The following is a 22,389-nucleotide window of genomic DNA, read 5'->3' as shown; positions in this document are numbered from 1 at the left end:
CTCATCCACTAACGGCCGTAAGTATATATCGATTGACTTACCAGGATTTTCAGTTATCAATAGAGTCATCATCATGTATTATTTTTCCATACATTTCCATGGCGGCAAATTATACGGAAATACGAAAATCGGCCAAGTACTGTGGTGTTGGTTTAAAACCCCAAACGGATTAAATCTTTCAGTGGCAAGTCCCAATCGAACGTTACGAGAATCAGCAGCAAACTCGGGGAACATTCGATCGAACTCTTTCCATGCCTCCCCATCTGCAGGATGCCGCATCACATCGTTGTTTACCCGTTTTTCCTTATGCCATCTCATGTCTGTGGCAGTATGCGTCAACATATACAATCGCTGCAACCTAGGTTTCAGGGGCAGATAACGCATAACTTTTTGTGGGATCTTAGTCATTCTATTCTGAGATATCATTTTGAACCTCGACTCATTGCATACAGGGCATTTATCCAATGCTTTATTCTCTTTGTAGAATAAAATACAATTGTTTTTGCAAGTATGAATTTTTTCATAACCCAATCCAAGACCATTTAACACCTTTTGTGTGTGTCTATGGTCTTTTGGCAAACAATTGTCCTTCGGAAGCATTCTCTTGAAAACCCCCAAAAAGTAAACGAAACACTGGTTCGACATACGATACTTTATTTTTCCATGCATTAGTTCCAAATGGCTATGAGAACGGAAAAGCTCTCGCACCCCGGGAATAACTCTTGGTTGGCATTTTTTTCCATGTCACGTAATTTACGGTTACATCAGATTAGATTTCGACGTGGATGAATTTTTGTAGCATCTCAATACAATTCTTCAGGTGTACAACCCGAAGAACGTACAGAGATGATACCGAAATCTCCACAATCGAAACTTAATCCTTCAACCATAAACTACGTATCCTAACTGTGCATTCACAAACTGTTCAAATAATGGGACAATTCAAGAATTAATTGGACTGCAGTCATGCTTTTGCATCCATGCACGAAATCCAACTAATCCTCGAACAGGAAACTAAGTTTTACTAAAAATAAAAAACAAGTACGAAGTTAATTTCAATTAACTCCATACATCACAACACATATTTGTACGTCACGTACAAATTTAACAACATAATATAAATATAATTTCACAACACAAAATAAACAATACAAACTAAGTTCAACATAATTTAATTAGTTTTATATGTTTAAAAAATAAAACGAAGAAAATACCTTCTCAATCGTTCTCCACCAATCGCTAATCACACACAATATCCCTATAGACAACAGAATTAATGGCGTTAGTATGAATTTACATTAATACTTTTACCGTAATGACAAAAAACGCTTACCAGATACACCGAGATAGCTCGATCAACAAAAAGAAGAAAATGGAGGGAGTATTAGATGATGAAATTGAGAGAAAATGAAAATGACAGGTGACGGATGACGGATTGAGCAAAATTGAAGAGATGCGTGCAGAGGCACAATCTGCACATGGTTGAATCAAGATTAAAAAGTTCACTTTTGGACGAACGATATTGCGCGACAAAATAGGTATTCGTCGCGCAAACACCATTGCGCGACGAAGATGGTGCGCAAACGTCATTTGCGCAATGAAAAAATAAGTATTCGTCGCGCAAGTTTACCATTTATTTATTTTATGTCCTTTACTTTACAATTTATTCTTTTCAACACATTGCACGACGAATGAATGTATCGTCGCACAATGCATATTTTTTTTAATTTTTTTTCTATTTTATTTTTATTTGTATATATTGTAAAATTTTATTTTATTTTAAATCAGAAACTCAAACCTAATTAAACATTAAATTAATTAACAAAACTAATTTACTATCCCAAATAGAAATTATAAAGTCCACAAAATCCTTTAAAAAAAAAAAAAACAACCCTAATCAACTTTAATCCTCCACTTGCAACACATCAAACTTCCACTGCAGAAGACTCTGCTTGAAAAGTCCATCCACATAAATCCGTTGCTTCTCATCGGTTTCATCAACATCCCAATGAACCTACATTAATGCAAGTAACAACAAATTAGTAATTTAAAAAATATTACGTTTTAACAAAAATAATTATTCATTATTTACCAAACCTACCGATAACTCTCCCAGCATGGACTTCTTTAGCTCCTCAGAAACCTTTTGACACACCCCGTCCCGAAGGAGGGCATGCTGGCCGTCACGTGAGAGTGACGTAACCATTTGCACAGTACGGAAGCTTTAAGATACAATTTAAATTGATACACCCGAAGGTGAGTCCTAATTTTGTCCAATCTGTCAGAACACCGTCGAATTCCTCGTAGTCACCACACCTTTGTGATTCCTGAACCTGGAGGGGCGCAAAACCAAAATTGAGTGGGTCAGTAAAACAATTCTTTTCCAAAACCAAACATTTCTCAAAACGTTGTAACCCCTCTCCGTAAAACCTGTATACTTTCCCAGAAATGTAAAATATAAATATACATATATATTCTCAAAACTTCATTTTTTTCTATCTCAACATTATCTCTTTATCAATCATGCCATGCCATGTCATCTCAACATTTCTCATATTAATTATGCCATGCCACATCATCTCAACAGTAATAAGGTATGAATGCATCAACATAATCATATCAGGTGCAAGAAAGTAATCAACCGTAGGCCCTCTAATAGCCCTATACGGTTGAACCTAGAGCTCAAAATCTATCATTATCACTCTACCGGAGTCACCTCTGTGACCCGTCCGGCCTTCTGCACACAAGTTACGCTCTAGTGCTTCTCATAAATCATCTGTGCACATAATCTAAGGTCACCCACCAGTCGGAATCTCACTAACACTCTCGCGACTGGTCTGTCGTACCCACTCCGCGTGGACTGTACGACTAGCATCTACTTGGATCCAAGGCGAGCGTGCGATGCGGTGAATACTATAAGCACTAAACCATGGTGCAGGATTTGAGCTCAATATATATCATCATCATCATAACAGTAATTAAATACTCATCTGTGCGTCCACCGCACCATTTCATACATATGCATCATAAATCAATTCTTACCTGTGCGTCCACCGCACCAATTCATACATATGCATCATATATTAATTCATGCATGGCATTTCAACTCACATTTCTATATACTTTTCATATCAATTCTATGCATGGTATTTCACTTCCCGTTTTTCCACATAACTCATATGCATTTCATTTTAAACATAATTTCATGCATTTTCAATTTCTGGGAAAACGTTAAGTATATATATATATACGGAAAAACAAAACTGCCCACTCACCTGGAGTTCGCCCTACAACTCCCTAGCACAATACGCCAAGGCGTCATGACGATCGGCGCCTAAAACAATAATCAATTCCAACCTCAGAATTCATATCGATAGAATATATAACTTATATAAAATACGTCACTACGTAGATCGATCCGGAAGATCTGCCACTCAGATTTTAAATCCATAACTTCCAAAGGTCCACAATATATCTCTAGGATAACATCCTAAAATTTCATTTCCATCCAACGGTCGGATCTCCGTCAATTTCCAAAACTAAGTGACGGTTAACATTTTATATTATGGACTTACAACTTCAATTCCGGAAGATCCGTAAATCGGATTCCCAATCCGTAAGTTCCTATAATCCTCAAATATTACGTATTACAACGTATCAAAATTTGGTGACGATCCAACGGTCGGATCATCAATTCACATTTTCACCTAATGCGAAATTTATAAAACGTTATTTAAACGTACATACGAAACATTCGCTAATAACTTCTCATACGTTGATCAATTTGGGTATATAAATATACCACCGTGACCTACACGATGTCACGAACCCGTACATATTTTTAGAAATAATTTTGGACCATGCACGCGCCCCCACGCGCCGGCGAGGCCACGGGTCTACGCGCGGCCCACGCGCAGTAACCCTAACGGAACTTTGAAACGGCGTCAGGAATATTCCGTTAACTTCTAACGGTAACCGTTAAAACTGACTAACGGCGTCAGCATATTCCGTCAAACTTGACGGAATATTCCGTCACCTTCAACCTTCAGCTCCGGCGACCGTCGCCGGTGCCGGAAACTGGGTAAGTTTTCTAAACTTGATATCTTGTTCGTTTTTCAACCAATGTTTATGAAATTCATACCAAATTGAAGCTTAGGACCTCTAGAATCACTTTATACCTGTTTGAAACTTCAAATTGCATGAAATTACGTCGGAGAACTTTGAAACTCCGGCGACCTCTGTAAAACTTCGTAACTGAGCTTCCCGTGATCCTTTTCTTACCAACGATGCACTCCGAGCATCGGGAGAACATTCTAAAGCTCCCTATGATCCTGAAATTCAAAGAAAATCTCCCATTTAAAAGATGATGAACAGTACCCAAATCGGGAATCCTATTTTTTTAGGGTTTTCCGACGTCCTATTCCATCCAAAACTCGTCCATTAAACTTAAGAGGAAGAAAGATTACCTTTGGGAGTCTTAAACTGGCTTGAAACTTCCAAGATCACGTCGAAGTGATTGTGTACTCAAATCGGGTTACGGCTTTTCTCGGGTTTTCGAAGGTTCCAGGACTTGAAAGCTATGTGGTTAAAATCATAAGGACCTCAGGAACACCACCGTACACTCCATGATCTCGATCTGTAAAGGTTTGAAGGTTTTCGAGTGTTGTCCGTGTATTGAGAGAGAATGAGGGTGAGTGAAACTTGTCGAGGGAATAGAGAGAGAGGGAGTGGTACACGGATGAGAGAGAGAAAGTGCTTGACAGGTTTGAAAGGTAGAGCAATTCACGGAGAATGGGAAATGACTTGGATCCGTGAGTGTGTAGGGTCTAAGTCCTCAATCATTCATCACAAACCTCCAAAACCTCAAAGTCCATCTAACTTTAAAACTAGGGTAATTTAACTAAGTTCACACTTAAGAAAATACTAATCTTGGGACGGGCTGTGACAATCTTCCCTCCTTATAGAATTTCGTCCCCGAAATTCCAACAACCAACTAAATCAACCTTACTGAAACATCTATACCCATACAATAGTCTCGGGTAGATCTCTCTCATCCGTTCTTCCACGTAATTTCTTCTACTGAATGATTTCTTCACAAATCCTTTACCACTTACTCTTTCTTAACTCTCGGGACTTCCTTTCTCCAATCCAAAATCGTCCTTAGTTCCTTATCAATTAGATCCCGCTTAATTCTCAATAGTTGCACCAAAATCTCATGTGACGAATCTGCCACCTAGTGACAACGTATCGAACCCAAAATACATTAAGTATCTTAGCCAACTCTGAAGACATCACCACTTGTATGCAACTTTATTGATTCCTTTAGTGATCAAAACGGACTGATGTGTTCAAGACTTATCTTGTCTTCCTTTCTGAATCTTACTATTTCTGTTCATGGTGAAATTTCCAAAAATATCAAACCATTTACCTTACACACTCGATTAGTGGCATATCCATCTGTTAGTCTCTTTTGCCATTCCTGGTTACTTCAGGTTAACTTAATCACCTGAATACTTTGAGGAGACTCATCCATAGTCTCAGGGTCTACTAAAACTCTTTCTTGATCGAATCTTTCTCTACCCAGAAACATTCCATTCACAAGTCATCAAAAACCGACTCACGTGACACATTTCATGGTCCTTATGGCGTTACTTCGGAAACTGCACAACCAACATACTTAAGAAACTCAGCAGTTCCGTAAACCAATTCTCTTTTCCATAAAACAAATAAGTAATGTTGCACTGTCTGGGAAAGGTTGTTACTCAACACTGGAGTAAATGTACTAACTTGTTACTTAACAAGTATAACTTCTTCTCGATCTTCCATTCTTAATTTTTCTTCCGTTGGTTTTCAATCCACAAAATGATACTCTTGGCAAACGTGCCAGATATTAATCTTACTGTAGTCTTCTCACCAAGTGCTTCAGCTAGAACAAACTTTACGATCACCCTGATCGTACAATCATGTTCATTAAGCAATACAATTCACTTTCGCTGCCTCATATCAAAATCCTTCCAAGTAATGGATATTGAAGACTTTTTGGATTCGTAAAAAAAAATCTTGCATTCCCACTAAAATATAATGTCTCCATAACTTCACAGCAAGAATGGTAATCGTGATTTCCAAATCACAAGTAGGGTAATTCATCTCACTTTAGCATTTGCTACTTAGCATACAACCGACATTCTTCCAATCTTTGTTCCACCGACTTAATACGTTTACATGCTCCGCTCTGGCTCAGAATATGCCAGAATATCTTCAATGAAAATGATATCTATTTATCAAGGCATTATTGGAATACTTCATCCAATAACTCATAAAACAGCATGAGTATCCACATAGCATCACCAAACTTCATAAAAACTATAACAAGTCCAGAAAACCATCTTATGATCAACGTCACTTATAATATTCAATTGGTAGTAACCAGATCTCAATTCAATCTTTGAATCTTCGCAATTACTTTTGAGCTGGTTAAATAAACATCAGTACATCACCATGGATAACGGTTCTCAATCGTTACCCGACTCCATTATCTATAATCAAGGAATAGTCTTTAAAGTCCATTTTCTTTCTCACCAACAAACTGGTGCTCCTCAACAGTGTTGTACTAGGTTGAATAAAACTTTTATCAACCAATTCTCTCAACTGAATTTCCAATTCCCTTAACTCATCATGAACCAATCTTTAACATAAATTTATACCTGGCAACAAATCAATAATGAACCTCATATCTCTGCCTGAAGACAATCCAGGTATACTTTCAGAGAAGACATCAAGAAAAGTCTAACTCTTTCGACATTATTCACACTACTCCAAACAACATCATTTAGCACCACATGAGCTAAGTATTTTTGACAGCCTTTCGAAAACAATCTCTTTGCTCTCACAGCATAAATAACAGCCTGACTCAATCCATTTTGCATACTTACAAAAGTAATCTCTGTTCATCCAGATCGATGGAAAGTACTGGTTTCCCATAACATTTCGTCTTGTCACAATTATAACCAACCAATCTAATGGAACAGAATTAACTGATACAATATATATTCTATTATTATTAAGCATTCCAAATAAGTACAATACTAACATAAAATAATCTACCGGGTTGCTTGCTTAACGAATCCACGAATGAGTTATTAATATTACGGTCTGCAGCCCGCAATACTGATAAATCATCGTTGTCTCGATAAGTAGGCAGCCATTCTCAAAGATATAACATTACTATTTTGTTACTCAATGCAAAATACATACACTCGTCTCAACTACATTTATTTACTACTCTCTAGGTAATAACATACATAATAAGAAATATATCAGCCGAAGTCAACTAGAATGACCAATACGGCTGATTCAACTCTTATCTCAATAATACGTCGGCCGGATCCACTCCGCGTGGTCGGTACGGCCGAGCCTATAACTCACCAATTTCTCATGTGTCAATCGAATCCACTTCTCATGGTCTGTACGGCTGATCATATAACTCATCAAATCTCTCTGTACTAACGGTCAATCCGACCAAACTACTAAATCCATAACTCTGCTGAATCAACACTATGATGTCATAGAAAACTGTTGGGTACAACTGATTCTAGGGACGATTCACAATTCTGTGTCCCCTCTGTTCACATAAACACATTCCATTAATTTCACACTTCCCAAAGTGTTAATTTTGTACCTGCTGCACAAAGTACATTTCCTTTACTCGAGACACCTTGTCTCAAATATCTGGGATTACCAGTATACCCATCACTTTTACTCTGACCAGCGACATTAAAACCTCAGCTGGAAGAATTAACTCTAGCTTCACTTCTTTCGAAGCTCTGAATCTTTCTATCTCCTTGATATGACGAATCATTAACTTTATCGTCTTCTTTTAATTCCCATTCATTTCTTATTCTTCTTTATTCTCGTTGATCATGTTCTCAGAGTCCTCAAGACTCAACAGCATCTCGTATATTCCTGGTAAGAAGTATAATGGATAGTGGTCACCCAAAATACCACTTCCCTTTTTGCCACCCAGCTTAAAACAACATAACACCTCCACCAATAACAACAATATCTGGATGGAACAAGGCAAGTCTGAAAACTTTCTATAATATCCCTCGATCATCACCTTCCTTGTCTCATATTTGTAAACTCTTGTTTACTACCATCGATAAATGCCGGAGGGATAAACTTTTCCTTAAACAAGTCCTTAAACAATTTTAAATCGGCTGTTCCTCCGGTGACAACAATTAATACTCCTGCTTCCATCAGGATACACGTTCATAACTCAAACCAGGTAGTCATCTCGACCCCTTGTCAGAAGGAAGATTCCTTTGACTTGCATAATCCGAAACATCTTTTCCAAATGGTTAAACCGTTACTTCGCTCCCTCAGGTTCATCATTTCATAAGGTGATTCAAATTCAACTCATAACCCATCTTAAAATGTCCCTTTTTATAATAGACTGAATCACCATAATAATAGTTTCCCCTAAACCGTTATATTAGGGAGACTAAATTCCTCTAACTAAGTGGCTTGCTACGAGGCGGTGTAGTTCTGACAGAATTCACTAGAACTTCTCAAGATGTCCAAGATTGCAACCATGCTCTGATACCAACTGACACACCCCGTCCCGAAGGAGGGCATGCTGGCCGTCACGTGAGAGTGACGTAACCATTTGCACAGTACGGAAGCTTTAAGATACAATTTAAATTGATACACCCGAAGGTGAGTCCTAATTTTGTCCAATCTGTCAGAACACCGTCGAATTCCTCGTAGTCACCACACCTTTGTGATTCCTGAACCTGGAGGGGCGCAAAACCAAAATTGAGTGGGTCAGTAAAACAATTCTTTTCCAAAACCAAACATTTCTCAAAACGTTGTAACCCCTCTCCGTAAAACCTGTATACTTTCCCAGAAATGTAAAATATAAATATACATATATATTCTCAAAACTTCATTTTTTTCTATCTCAACATTATCTCTTTATCAATCATGCCATGCCATGTCATCTCAACATTTCTCATATTAATTATGCCATGCCACATCATCTCAACAGTAATAAGGTATGAATGCATCAACATAATCATATCAGGTGCAAGAAAGTAATCAACCGTAGGCCCTCTAATAGCCCTATACGGTTGAACCTAGAGCTCAAAATCTATCATTATCACTCTACCGGAGTCACCTCTGTGACCCGTCCGGCCTTCTGCACACAAGTTACGCTCTAGTGCTTCTCATAAATCATCTGTGCACATAATCTAAGGTCACCCACCAGTCGGAATCTCACTAACACTCTCGCGACTGGTCTGTCGTACCCACTCCGCGTGGACTGTACGACTAGCATCTACTTGGATCCAAGGCGAGCGTGCGATGCGGTGAATACTATAAGCACTAAACCATGGTGCAGGATTTGAGCTCAATATATATCATCATCATCATAACAGTAATTAAATACTCATCTGTGCGTCCACCGCACCATTTCATACATATGCATCATAAATCAATTCTTACCTGTGCGTCCACCGCACCAATTCATACATATGCATCATATATTAATTCATGCATGGCATTTCAACTCACATTTCTATATACTTTTCATATCAATTCTATGCATGGTATTTCACTTCCCGTTTTTCCACATAACTCATATGCATTTCATTTTAAACATAATTTCATGCATTTTCAATTTCTGGGAAAACGTTAAGTATATATATATATACGGAAAAACAAAACTGCCCACTCACCTGGAGTTCGCCCTACAACTCCCTAGCACAATACGCCAAGGCGTCATGACGATCGGCGCCTAAAACAATAATCAATTCCAACCTCAGAATTCATATCGATAGAATATATAACTTATATAAAATACGTCACTACGTAGATCGATCCGGAAGATCTGCCACTCAGATTTTAAATCCATAACTTCCAAAGGTCCACAATATATCTCTAGGATAACATCCTAAAATTTCATTTCCATCCAACGGTCGGATCTCCGTCAATTTCCAAAACTAAGTGACGGTTAACATTTTATATTATGGACTTACAACTTCAATTCCGGAAGATCCGTAAATCGGATTCCCAATCCGTAAGTTCCTATAATCCTCAAATATTACGTATTACAACGTATCAAAATTTGGTGACGATCCAACGGTCGGATCATCAATTCACATTTTCACCTAATGCGAAATTTATAAAACGTTATTTAAACGTACATACGAAACATTCGCTAATAACTTCTCATACGTTGATCAATTTGGGTATATAAATATACCACCGTGACCTACACGATGTCACGAACCCGTACATATTTTTAGAAATAATTTTGGACCATGCACGCGCCCCCACGCGCCGGCGAGGCCACGGGTCTACGCGCGGCCCACGCGCAGTAACCCTAACGGAACTTTGAAACGGCGTCAGGAATATTCCGTTAACTTCTAACGGTAACCGTTAAAACTGACTAACGGCGTCAGCATATTCCGTCAAACTTGACGGAATATTCCGTCACCTTCAACCTTCAGCTCCGGCGACCGTCGCCGGTGCCGGAAACTGGGTAAGTTTTCTAAACTTGATATCTTGTTCGTTTTTCAACCAATGTTTATGAAATTCATACCAAATTGAAGCTTAGGACCTCTAGAATCACTTTATACCTGTTTGAAACTTCAAATTGCATGAAATTACGTCGGAGAACTTTGAAACTCCGGCGACCTCTGTAAAACTTCGTAACTGAGCTTCCCGTGATCCTTTTCTTACCAACGATGCACTCCGAGCATCGGGAGAACATTCTAAAGCTCCCTATGATCCTGAAATTCAAAGAAAATCTCCCATTTAAAAGATGATGAACAGTACCCAAATCGGGAATCCTATTTTTTTAGGGTTTTCCGACGTCCTATTCCATCCAAAACTCGTCCATTAAACTTAAGAGGAAGAAAGATTACCTTTGGGAGTCTTAAACTGGCTTGAAACTTCCAAGATCACGTCGAAGTGATTGTGTACTCAAATCGGGTTACGGCTTTTCTCGGGTTTTCGAAGGTTCCAGGACTTGAAAGCTATGTGGTTAAAATCATAAGGACCTCAGGAACACCACCGTACACTCCATGATCTCGATCTGTAAAGGTTTGAAGGTTTTCGAGTGTTGTCCGTGTATTGAGAGAGAATGAGGGTGAGTGAAACTTGTCGAGGGAATAGAGAGAGAGGGAGTGGTACACGGATGAGAGAGAGAAAGTGCTTGACAGGTTTGAAAGGTAGAGCAATTCACGGAGAATGGGAAATGACTTGGATCCGTGAGTGTGTAGGGTCTAAGTCCTCAATCATTCATCACAAACCTCCAAAACCTCAAAGTCCATCTAACTTTAAAACTAGGGTAATTTAACTAAGTTCACACTTAAGAAAATACTAATCTTGGGACGGGCTGTGACACCTTTTTCCAAGACTCAAACTCGAGAGAACAATCCCTCCGCACCAAATTCCCAATGTCATGCTTAAATTCGGAGTACGCCTAATCCAAATTTTTACCTTCAAAGTACAACACTTGCTTTCGTCGATACCTCTCTATTTGCACTACAAGTTTTTTTTTGCCGGGACCTTCTCTAGAATCGGCCATCATTTTTTAAACAATTTTTTTTTTAAAACTAGGGCTCTGAAATTGTGTTTATATAGCACTAGGACACCTTTGCGTGACAAAAATATTCATCGCGCAAAATGCATCATCAATGTGCATTTAATTGGAAGGTATGAACGCATGCTGACCGTGCTTTGCGCGACAAATACATGTGTTCGTTGCACAAAGATTCCTTACGCGATGAAGCTATTGTCGCTCAAAATATTGCGTGACGAATAAAATATTAATTATTTATTCTATAAATAATTAATACCTGAAATATTATTCTATAAATAATTAATGCCTTAAATATTTAGTCTATATATAATTAATTACTTAATCCATACAATTATTTTCAGCATAAGTACGATATTCATTGAAGATTGTAAACACATATAAACCGAGGATAAGGTGCTTACATTAGGTTTCAATAAAAAAACCAACATGAATTGAAACCTAATTAAGTCCAAATACATAATTGAAACATAATTAAGTTCGAATACGTAACATAAAAAAACACCTTAAATTTAAATATTGTCATACAAAACATAAATTTAAAACTACTATTTGGATGATCCTGGTCCATTCCGCAAGACTTCATAACGCCATCGGTTGTAACCTCCATCCAACGCATTATCCATCAACTTCATCAACTGTTCGTTCCTATCATCATCAAGAGTATACTTACACTGTTACACGTAAATGCAAATAATTAATTTCAACATATAACTAAAAATTTCACAAGCTTAATTATTAATCCATCAAGAATTACATACTCACTATTACTTCATCCATCACATCCTTCTTCACATTCCCAAGTACATCATCCCAAGAACACCACTCAACAGTGGGACAATTATTCCCCATGGCTACAACGATCGCATGCGCAAACTCAAAATGATCCCTTAAATAATGCGGGTTTGCATCATGTACAGTCTCACCCTTGTTCTTATCCGTCATCCTATCACGAACAGAATTTTGAAGAATAAGGATAATAGAAATGTGAAGAATTAGGACAACAGAAACGAATATTTATAGGTGGGTTGTGACCTTTGCGCGATGAATCCTTTGTCGCGCAAACACCTGTATTAAATGCAGTATTAATTCCTCGGATTCACCTGCAGTAAATGGTCAAAACTAACAGGAACTTGTGCGACGAATTATAGGTCGTGCAAATTCTCCATTTCGTCGCGCAAGTTTTTCGCGCCACCCTACATTTTCTTGCCCACTTTATGTGATGCCAGAGATTATTCGTCGTGCAATTTTTTGAGATTATTCATCGCGCGAAGTGTTCTTGCGCGACGAAACTAGTCGTCGCTCTATTTTGCGCGATGAAGTTTATTTTTCGTCGCTCAAGTACGTCTGGCGCGACGAAATATTGTTCGTCGCGCAAGCTGTTTTTTCTACTAATGCATTGAATATTGAAATCAAATACAACATTACATGGTTATTGATCACAACTCCAAAGTATATGTCAAAGACCAGTAGTGGAAGTGGTATATGATAATAAAAAGCAAAAATTGAAATCCACACCGACGATAAACATCATGCAATATCATAGACGATTTTAGTTGTATGCACCAAGATTGGCACCAAGGGAGTTCTCAATAAGTTTGAACAAACCTTCTTTGCCAGCTTTAACATGCTCTTCCTTAATCTCAACATCTCATTTGGTGTGGTAGTGGCTGATGTTCTTTATGATGGAACCATTGCCAGATGCCACCAACTTAATCTCATAAGAGATCTTCTTAATCGTCTCAGAAATGGCATCTCCTTCAATTAAAATGTAGTTATACACAAAGTTATCCTTGTCTATCCCATCCACCTTGTGCTTCACAAAGCTGTATTCACTTCCTTCACCAAAGCTAATCTTCTTGATGGTTCCAACACCTCCATCTCCCTCAAGAATTTCGGCAGTTTTGATTGCTTGTGGAGCAATCTTTGGAATGAGATTGTCAGCATCAAGAACAAGGGCATTGTACAACCTAGCAGGGGGATGACAGAGGCGTATTCGGTTTCGTATGTGAAGACACCCATGGTGATGATGTCTAAGAGCTTAGAAAAATGATCCAAAAAATTAAGAACGAAATGAGGGGAAGCAATTAGCAAAGAGGAAGATTGACATTGGTGTGACAAAATGTGAGCACCAGAGACGGTATTTACAGATTAGAGCTAAAGGGTATGTGTGGAAAGTGGCCCCTCTAACAAAAGGAGTTCAGACAAATTTCCAATTTTTCAATATTTGTTGTCCATGTGAAAAGGGAAACATATAATCTTCAAATTCCGTACAACAATTTATTAGTCAAAGAAATTCAACCACCAGTAGAATATAATTTATTTATAAAAATTCAACTAGTTATTCTGAATGCCAAGTAATATGTGGATTGCATATGTCATTTTCAAATGAATATTGAGTAGCACACCAATTGTGTCCGAAAGTCTGATAATGAAAAAAAATGTGAGGTCCAAATGCTCAGTATTATTCAGTCTCGGCCAAAAAAGAAGAGAAAAATGCTAATATTTTCGATACATTAGACAACCATGAAATGGTGAGATTTTTTTTTCTTAGACTGGGTTGAAATCTTCGACAAGACTTTTATCTAGACCCTTTATATGCACTATTTTCTTTGTTTGTACGTATTCCTCTATTATTAATGAATATCGTACTCTATTTTCAAAAAAAAAAAAAATTTGGAGTGATCACAATACAAACTGAATTACAAATAATTATACATATAATATTACAACTTATACTGTTTAGATTTATTAAATAACTTCAACTTGGGAAGTTCCTTCTCCGATTCCATCAAATCACCTGCTAGTTTTGGCTTGCTCTCAAAGCCCACACTTCGCCCACACAAAACCAAATTCTGAGAATTTCTCTTCCCTACATTCACAAACACCCCATCAGTTTCTCGTCACAATCGATCGTGCTATGAGCTTCCATACTAGTATTTCGAGGAACGAAACATGTGAAGGGATTTGAATCCACGTTTATAGAAAGTGGATTTTTTATATCATAGGTTTGAATATTATCTCTCATTTCACAAAACTTCTTCAGTTTGGACTCTAGTTGCACGTTTTCTTTTCTTTGGAAGTTAATTTCTTTTTTTAATTTTTATTGATTTTTATTACATGTTTTATCACAAAATACCCTTTGATCTATTAATGATCAATTTTCGAGCAGTTATAGATTTTTTGTCCTATTATTTTTGGTAAAGCCGTGTGACCCATTAATTATTTTTATTAGTGTAAAATGACAATAGCACAAATTAAAAGGTGGCAGAGAGAGATAGGTGGGCGGGCCCATTTTAATTAGGTTTTTATTATTAATTTGTTTTTTTTTTATCAAATGATAGAGTTTGTTAGATTAGTCATAAAAAATGTTTGAGCCCACGTCGTTTTGCAAGGGTTCAACTTCTTTCCACCACTGTGTCAAAGAACCACTTGCTTATTTTTAATTTGTTAGACTTATAATAATGGTAAAGAAGGGAAGAGAAAAATTCAAAATTTCTCGACATTAATATTTAAGTTTAGTCATGTTATCCAAACTTAGACTTTTTATCTTTTCTATTCTTAGTCATTTGACCAAACTTCTTGTTCTGAACAAGTTGAAGTCAAGTTTACACACTCATACATATAAGAGACCACATTTGCTCATTTGTTAATTTGAGGGGTTTTTTTTTTTTTTTTTTCCCAAGGAATTTGGTCTTTTATTCTTTTGTCATAAGAACCTTGCATCCCAACAACCCAAACAGTTGACTTTTGAGTTAATTGGTCTAATTTTAGTCGTATAACTTTTCTTTTCCTTTCTATGTGTAATTGAGTTTACCCCATAGCAGATTGAATGTGAAATTCATGATATTGCAAGGGAAAAATATTACTCCAAGTTAAATGTGTCATCAAATAATTTACATATAACTAGTACATGTTTTATTATTCAGATTAAAAATCAAATACAACATTATTCTTTAATCATATCCAAAGTGCAAGTCAAAGACTTGTTTTGGTATGATAGTAAATTGAACCACACAGCTGAATAAATAGAGAAAGCAAGGCACAAGATTGTTGCCAGAGCGATGGTTTTAGTTGTAGGCATCAGGATTGGCCACAAGGTGGTTCTCAATAAGCTTGAACAAACCATGGGCCCTTTCTTTGCCAGCCTTGACATTTTCTTCCTTGATCTCAACATCTCCCTTGGTGTGGTAATGACTGATGTTTTTAATGATGGAACCACTGCCAGATGCTACCAACTTAATCTCATAAGAGATCTTCTGAATTTTGTCAGAAATGGCATCTCCTTCAATCAAACTGTAGCTGTACACAAAGTTATCTTTATCAATTCCCTCAACCTTGTGCTTCACATAACTATATTCACTCCCTGTCAAATAGAAAAATGAAATAGAAATTAAGATACTAGCTAGTATTGTCGAGATATATGTGGGTGTATATATATTAAATAGGTAAAATTAGCAAGTTAATGGAGAAAATAGTTGAAACTAAACAAACCTTCGCCAAAGCTAACTTTCTTGATGGTTCCAACACCGCCATCTCCCTCGAGAATTTCAACAGTTTTGACTGCTTGTGGAGCAATCTTGGGGATGAGGTTGTCAGCATCAAGAACAAGAGCATTGTACAACCTAGCTGGGGGGATGACGGAGGCGTATTCAGTTTCATATGTGAGGACACCCATGATGATGATTTTTAAGAGCTTAGAAAGAATCAAGGAAATTAAGAATGAAATGAGGAAGCAAAGAGGATGATCAACGTTGATGTGACAAAATGTTCTCTCCAGAGGGTGGTATTTATAGATTTGGGAGGGAGGGTACGTGTGTAAAATTAACCCCCTATATCTAAAGGAGTTGGGACAAAATTTGAAGTTTTCAATGGATGCTGTCCATGTGAAAGGAAACTGAAATACTAATTTTCAATTGCATGGCATAAAATAAAAAAAATCAATGCATAAATATATTAGTCAAAGAAAGCCACCAATAAAATTCTAGAACTTGATTAGAAAAAAAAAAATCAACTTATTTCTACTGCATCTATTAATATTTTATGGGTAAATTACACTTTACCATCTTAAGGGGGTGTATTCAATTGAGAATGTGAGAGATTTTAATGGATTTATAAATCCATGGATTTTTATGGAGTTTAATTGATTTGTAGAGATTCCATATAAAATTTTGATTCAATTCCCTCGAAATCTCATGGGAAGAGGTGAGATTTGTGGATACTTAAAATACACTACGAAATCTCTCCAATTCCCTCTAATTCCTTAACTTTATCAAATTCTTTAAAATCAATTTCTAATTGAATACACCTGGAATGTTATAAACTTCTTTAAAATCTTAATTGAATACACCTGGATTTCTAAGGATTTTAATAAACTATTTTAAAATTCTAATTGAATACACCTAGAATTTCAGAGAATCACTTAAAATCCTGATTGAATACCCCCTAGATTCATTAAAAGAATTAAAATCCTTTAAAATCCCAATTGAATACACCCCCTTAAGTTTGAGGTCGATTTCAATTCCTTACAATATCTTTAGAACATTTCACTTACATAAAGTATTATTTTATTTCAATATAATATATTCGTTATATTTTTCATCCACATTTATGTCACGTAGCTAAACACTTAATAAAAAATTTAAAATATTAAAATAATTATTTAAAGAAAAGTTAAAAAAAATAAATAACAAAAATCCTCAGATCCCCTTGGTCTTCCTGAGAATCCCCACCGGCCATCACCCACCCCGCCCCTTCAATCACACTTCATCTAAGAAATCTCCGTAGCTTTCTCGTCCCTACAAACTCTCTACATCTTCGCCATGGAGTTGAAGCACAACCAATCCCAAATTCCAGTAAACAAAAATAATGGATCGTACCATGTTTGAACTCTGGATGATTCCTGCAAATAGAACTCGTCTGAGAATCCCAACAGGAATTTGGGGCCAATTTGGGATTTTAGGGTTTCAACTATCAATTGATTTGGGGATAATAGCTATCTATGAGAGAGATTGGAGATGATGATGGGATGCAAACGAAGGACGCAAAAAGGTTGCAGGAGATGAACTAAAAACTTCGATGAAAGAGACGAAGCCGAGAAGGAGGTGATGTCTGCTAGGTTTTTCGTAGCCCAATACTGCACGAGAGATCGTGGCGGTTCTTTGTGGCCCTCACAGATGCCCTTAACTTTCTCTAGGCGGGTGTCTTTGCTGGTGTACCAGGCCAATTCGGTCGCTTTGGGTGGGTTTTCCTCCTACAGCCGCTCAGAGCGGATTTGGGTCGGGGCGGGGACAGGTCGTTGGGTGATGGTGAAAGAAGGTCCTATCAAACTAAACATGTTAAATACCAAAAATATATATCACAATATTTAGAAATTTATTATATATTCATTAATCTTCAAAGTGGAGTATATATAGGAGTTATAATTGGTATTACATATGTACTCACCAATATGAGACAATAAACTACTATTTACACTTTAACTAATATATAACTCGCAACACTCACTCTCAAGTTGGTGCAAAGATGTCACGCATGCCCAACTTGTCAAGCGAGTTGGAAAACACACTACTAGACACAACTTAGTAAGAACATCAGCAAGTTGATCTTCAGATCACACAAATGGAAACATAATAATTCCAGCATCCAACTTTTCCTTGATGAAATGTTGACCAATCTCCACATATTTTGTTCGATCATGTTACACTGGATTATGAGCAATCTCAATAGTAGCCTTGTTATCACAATGAAGTTTCATAGCACCATCGGGTTTAAACCTAAGATCTTTCAACAATTTTTTCAACCACAACAACTCACATACACCATGAGACATACTACGAAACTTAGCTTCTGCACTTGACCTAGCCACCACTTTTTATTTCTTACTTCTCCAAGTAACTAAATTACCACCCACAAACGTAAAGTATCCAGATGTAGATCACCGATCAGTGATAGAACCTGCCCAATCTGCATCTGTATACCCTTCGACATTCAAATGACTATTCTTGGAGAAAACCGAGTCTCTGCCAGGAGCAATTTTCAAGTACCTCAAAATACGGGTTACGGCATCCATATGAGCTTCACTATGTGAGTGCATAAACTGACTTACCACACTAACTACATAAGCAATGTCAGGGCGAGTGTGAGACAAATAAATTAATCTCCTCACAAGCCTTTGACATCGTTCCTTATGAGTAGGAACTTGATCTAGAAATAAGCCCAGCCGATGATTCTGCTAAATCAGAGTGTCAACAGGTTTGCAATCTAACATACATGTTTTAGCTAACAAATCAAGAACATACTTTCGTTGAGACAAAAAAAATACCATGCTTGGATCGTGCAACCTTGATTCCAAGAAAATACTTCAATTCACCCAATTCTTTTATCTCAAATTTAGTAGCTAGGTACTTTTGAAGGTGTTGTATCTCCTTCTGATCATCACCAGTCACTATCATGTCATCATCATAAATAATCAATGCAGTTAGCTTACCATTTTGTCGCTTTAGAACCAAAGTATGATCTAAATGACTCTGGATATACCCAAACTTCTTCATTGAAATTGTAAACCTCCAAAACCACTATCTAGGAGATTGTTTCAAACCATTCAAAGCCTTTCGTAACCTGCATACAACACATTTTCCAAGAGATGTTCTGATACCATGTGGAAGATCCATATAAACTTCTTCCTTAAGATCACCATGAAGGAAAGCATTCTTAACATCAAATTGCAACAAAGGACAATCCTGGTTTGCTGTTAAGGACAGAAAAACACGCACAGTATTAAGTTTGGCAACATGAGCAAAAGTTTCCTGATAGTCCACCCCATAGGTTTGAGTATAACCTTTAGCAACTAATCTGGCTTTATACCGGTCAATAGAACCATCTGCTTTCTGCTTAATAGCGAATACCCATCTACATCCAACATATTTCTTCCCATTTGGTAAAGGAACCAAATCCCAAGTAGAATTCTTTTTCTAAGCTTCCATCTCAACTTTCATGGCATTAACCCACTAAGGGTCAGACAAAGTATCTTGCAATTTTGTTGGAATTGATACACTAGATAGCTGACATATGTAAGATGCATATGGTTTGGACAAACGATGAGTAAACACATAATTGTTGATAGGATATTTGGCTTTGGCATGCATATCAGGCTCATACTGTACTTTAGGTTTTCCACGATTAGCTCGTGGAGGCAACTGATAAGTAGAAAAATCGTCAGAATTTACCTCATGTATGCCATCATCTTGTATCAAACTGTTAGAAGAATCATCACTGGACAAACCATCATCAAGCAACTTGTTAAACATACCAGCAGCAGGCAACCGATCATCAGAAGGTAATTCGTCAGACATACTAACAGACAACTCACTGGGCATATCTGATCTGTCGTAAGTAGAAATAGTTCGGGGATGACAGGTGACCGATCACTATCTGTAGCCGACTGATCAGTATCACGCAACATAATAGGTTATGTTCCCAACTCTGTCTGTAACACATCATCTATACCATCTATTCGAATATGCACTTCACTCATCCTCTCCCCCTGAAATGGAGAGTCGGAAGAGGGTTTCACAAAATATGAAATTTCCTCGTGGAAGGTGACATCCATGGTAATATAAGTTTTTTGAGTCGGAGGATGATAACACTTATAGCATTTTTTATTGTTAGCATACCCAATAAAGACACATCGGAGAACATATGCATCAAGTTTACTCCTCTGATGATAAGAAGCTTTGATATAGAAACAAGAGAAACATGTTTTTGTAGCACATCAAGCAGTGTCTAAAAATCAAGAACCCTACTTGGAACTCCATTGATCAAATACACAGCAGCCAAAACAATATGATCCCACAAATGATTAAGAACACACTTATCCAACATCAAGGAGCGAGCAACCTCCATTATTTGACGATTCTTCCGTTCGGACACACCATTTTTTTGGAGTGTAAACAGAGTAGTCGTCCGGTGAATAATACTATAATCACGAAAAAAACATGCCAAAGTGTGATTCACATATTCTCCTCCATTATCAGACCCGAAGACCATAACTTTGGTCTAAAACTGAGTAGACACCATTGTACAAAAATTCTTGAAGAAGCAACGGAACATCACTCTTATTCTTCATTAAGAACACCCAAGTCAACCGAGTACAATCATCAATAAAAGTAACAAACCAACGGAATCCATTAGAAGTAACTTTTGCCGGACCCCACACATCAGAATGTATCAAATTAAATGGTAAAGTAGCTTTAAAATCACTTACGGGAAAGGAGGCACTATGACTCTTAGCCATGACACATGTTTCACATTTGAACTCTGAATCACTACAATTGCGTAACGAAAAATAAAATAAATGCTTCATTTAACTGAATGATAGATGTCCCAATCATCGATGCCACAACCAAATTTGATGTCTGTCATCCACTCTAGCACCTTTAGCACCTTTAGCACCTTTAGCACCTTTAGCACTTCGAAACTCCAAAATTTGTTTCCTAACCACATGAACCATCTCTATAGGGTTAACAAGGACTCCATTAAATACCATTTCATTCCGAGACTTCCAGATTCTCCAGAGCACAAAGACACACTCCTGCAATAAATCCTCTTGTCTATCATTTGGCGAGGTATTAACTTGATTAACTAACAAGTTCCTTCCTTAATTTACTGCTTACCATTTGTAATTTTGTATAATCTTTTCCTTTTTAACTCTGCTATTTACCTTCCCGTTTTATCTGTTTCCTGTGGTTTGACCTTTCAAATTATCTAATTTTGAATCAAAGTCAAATCATTTGATCTAAAATTTTATTTATTTTTTGTTCAAATTTTTATTAATTTCGAACATGAAGACCCAAAAATGCAGAAAATAAATTGTGCTCGAATCTAACAGAGTTTGATACTCTTCCTTCCAAATCATCTCCCCTTTTCTGCCATGCTTTCTTACTTTTATCTTCATCTTTTATTTGTATTTTTATAAAGAAATCAACATTTTATCTTCATCTTTTTTTATTTTTATAAAGAAGTTAACATAAATGTTGATGTTGACGTGATTTAATTGTAACCGTTCAAATAAGAACAAACTAGAAAGGAAAGAAATTTTAAAGGAAGAGAATCATGCAGCCAATGATACCTAGTTAAAGAAAAATATTAAAGTCGTCCAAATTTTGATTTACCTTTGATTTTGTTTTGTGTTTCATTTACTTGTAGGAGATTCAAATTGGGTCACTAGCACACTATCATTAGAAAAGGAAACAAAAGTTAATATACAAACTTCTTTTTCTTTTGAAAATGTTGATTATACAGGAAAGTTTTACGATTATGAAAAAATAACTACAACGTTAAGAATGTAAAACACAAGTTCGACTAGATAAATTCTTGAAAAGTACATCATGAATAAGCATCGGAACACATAAGACAACCTTAAGTACATATATAAGTACAAAAACAAAAAACCGTTTTCATGACGATGGTAGAGGATAATGTTTGCTATTTTGATCGATTAATGTTTTACACCAACATAATATTCGTTTGTTCAAAACTTGGAAATCATGTTGCCAAAGTAAACAACCACTTCCATACATTGTGAGGGTGGTTTAGGTTTTCCACCTTCAATTCACCAATAGTGATCATACAATCAACTTGCAAATTTTATAATACCAATTCAAAAAAATAATTTTAATTCATGACAAAATTTCGATTAGCAGGTCGAGTAGGTCAATTCTCACATTAATTCTACGCATTGCTTTTCAGTTTTGGTAGTTTGCTGTCTTGCGTTTGCATGTTTTCTT

At 36.8% G+C, this 22,389-nt stretch overlaps 1 protein-coding gene, 2 long non-coding RNA genes and 1 pseudogene across 5 annotated transcripts; all 4 read right to left on the bottom strand.

Annotated features, from left to right (window-relative positions):
- Window positions 1–1,814: 1,814 nt before the first annotated feature.
- LOC103431951 (uncharacterized) lies at window positions 1,815–4,872 on the bottom strand. 2 transcript variants are annotated; one of them, XR_011576917.1, is made up of 5 exons: window positions 4,467–4,872; window positions 4,179–4,331; window positions 3,276–3,334; window positions 2,102–2,333; window positions 1,815–2,014 (listed from the first exon to the last, which is right to left on the bottom strand). It is a non-coding gene; the product is annotated as an uncharacterized lncRNA (long non-coding RNA). The 2 variants fall into 2 exon arrangements; XR_011576918.1 differs by lacking the exon at window positions 3,276–3,334.
- A 3,701-nt stretch (window positions 4,873–8,573) lies between these two features.
- Window positions 8,574–11,331, bottom strand: LOC103433843 (uncharacterized). Of its 2 annotated transcripts, XR_011576915.1 has the most exons (4): window positions 10,926–11,331; window positions 10,638–10,790; window positions 9,735–9,793; window positions 8,574–8,792 (listed from the first exon to the last, which is right to left on the bottom strand). It is a non-coding gene; the product is annotated as an uncharacterized lncRNA (long non-coding RNA). The 2 variants fall into 2 exon arrangements; XR_011576916.1 differs by lacking the exon at window positions 9,735–9,793.
- A 1,823-nt stretch (window positions 11,332–13,154) lies between these two features.
- Window positions 13,155–13,734, bottom strand: LOC103403705 (major strawberry allergen Fra a 1-3-like; annotated as a pseudogene).
- Window positions 13,735–15,484: 1,750 nt separating this feature from the next.
- Window positions 15,485–17,914, bottom strand: LOC103403704 (major strawberry allergen Fra a 1-3). The gene is made up of 3 exons (XM_070815012.1): window positions 17,098–17,914; window positions 16,097–16,668; window positions 15,485–15,968 (listed from the first exon to the last, which is right to left on the bottom strand). The coding sequence occupies exons 2-3, from the start codon at window positions 16,278–16,280 to the stop codon at window positions 15,673–15,675; spliced, it is 480 nt and encodes a 159-aa protein (XP_070671113.1). The 5' UTR covers window positions 16,281–16,668; window positions 17,098–17,914; the 3' UTR covers window positions 15,485–15,672.
- Window positions 17,915–22,389: the final 4,475 nt, after the last annotated feature.

The sequence above is a fragment of the Malus domestica genome, chromosome 16, assembly GCF_042453785.1.
Source record: "Malus domestica chromosome 16, GDT2T_hap1".
Lineage (NCBI taxonomy): Eukaryota > Viridiplantae > Streptophyta > Magnoliopsida > Rosales > Rosaceae > Malus > Malus domestica.
Note: the sequence above shows the minus strand (reverse complement) of the source record. Positions and strands in the feature narration are given on the sequence as shown.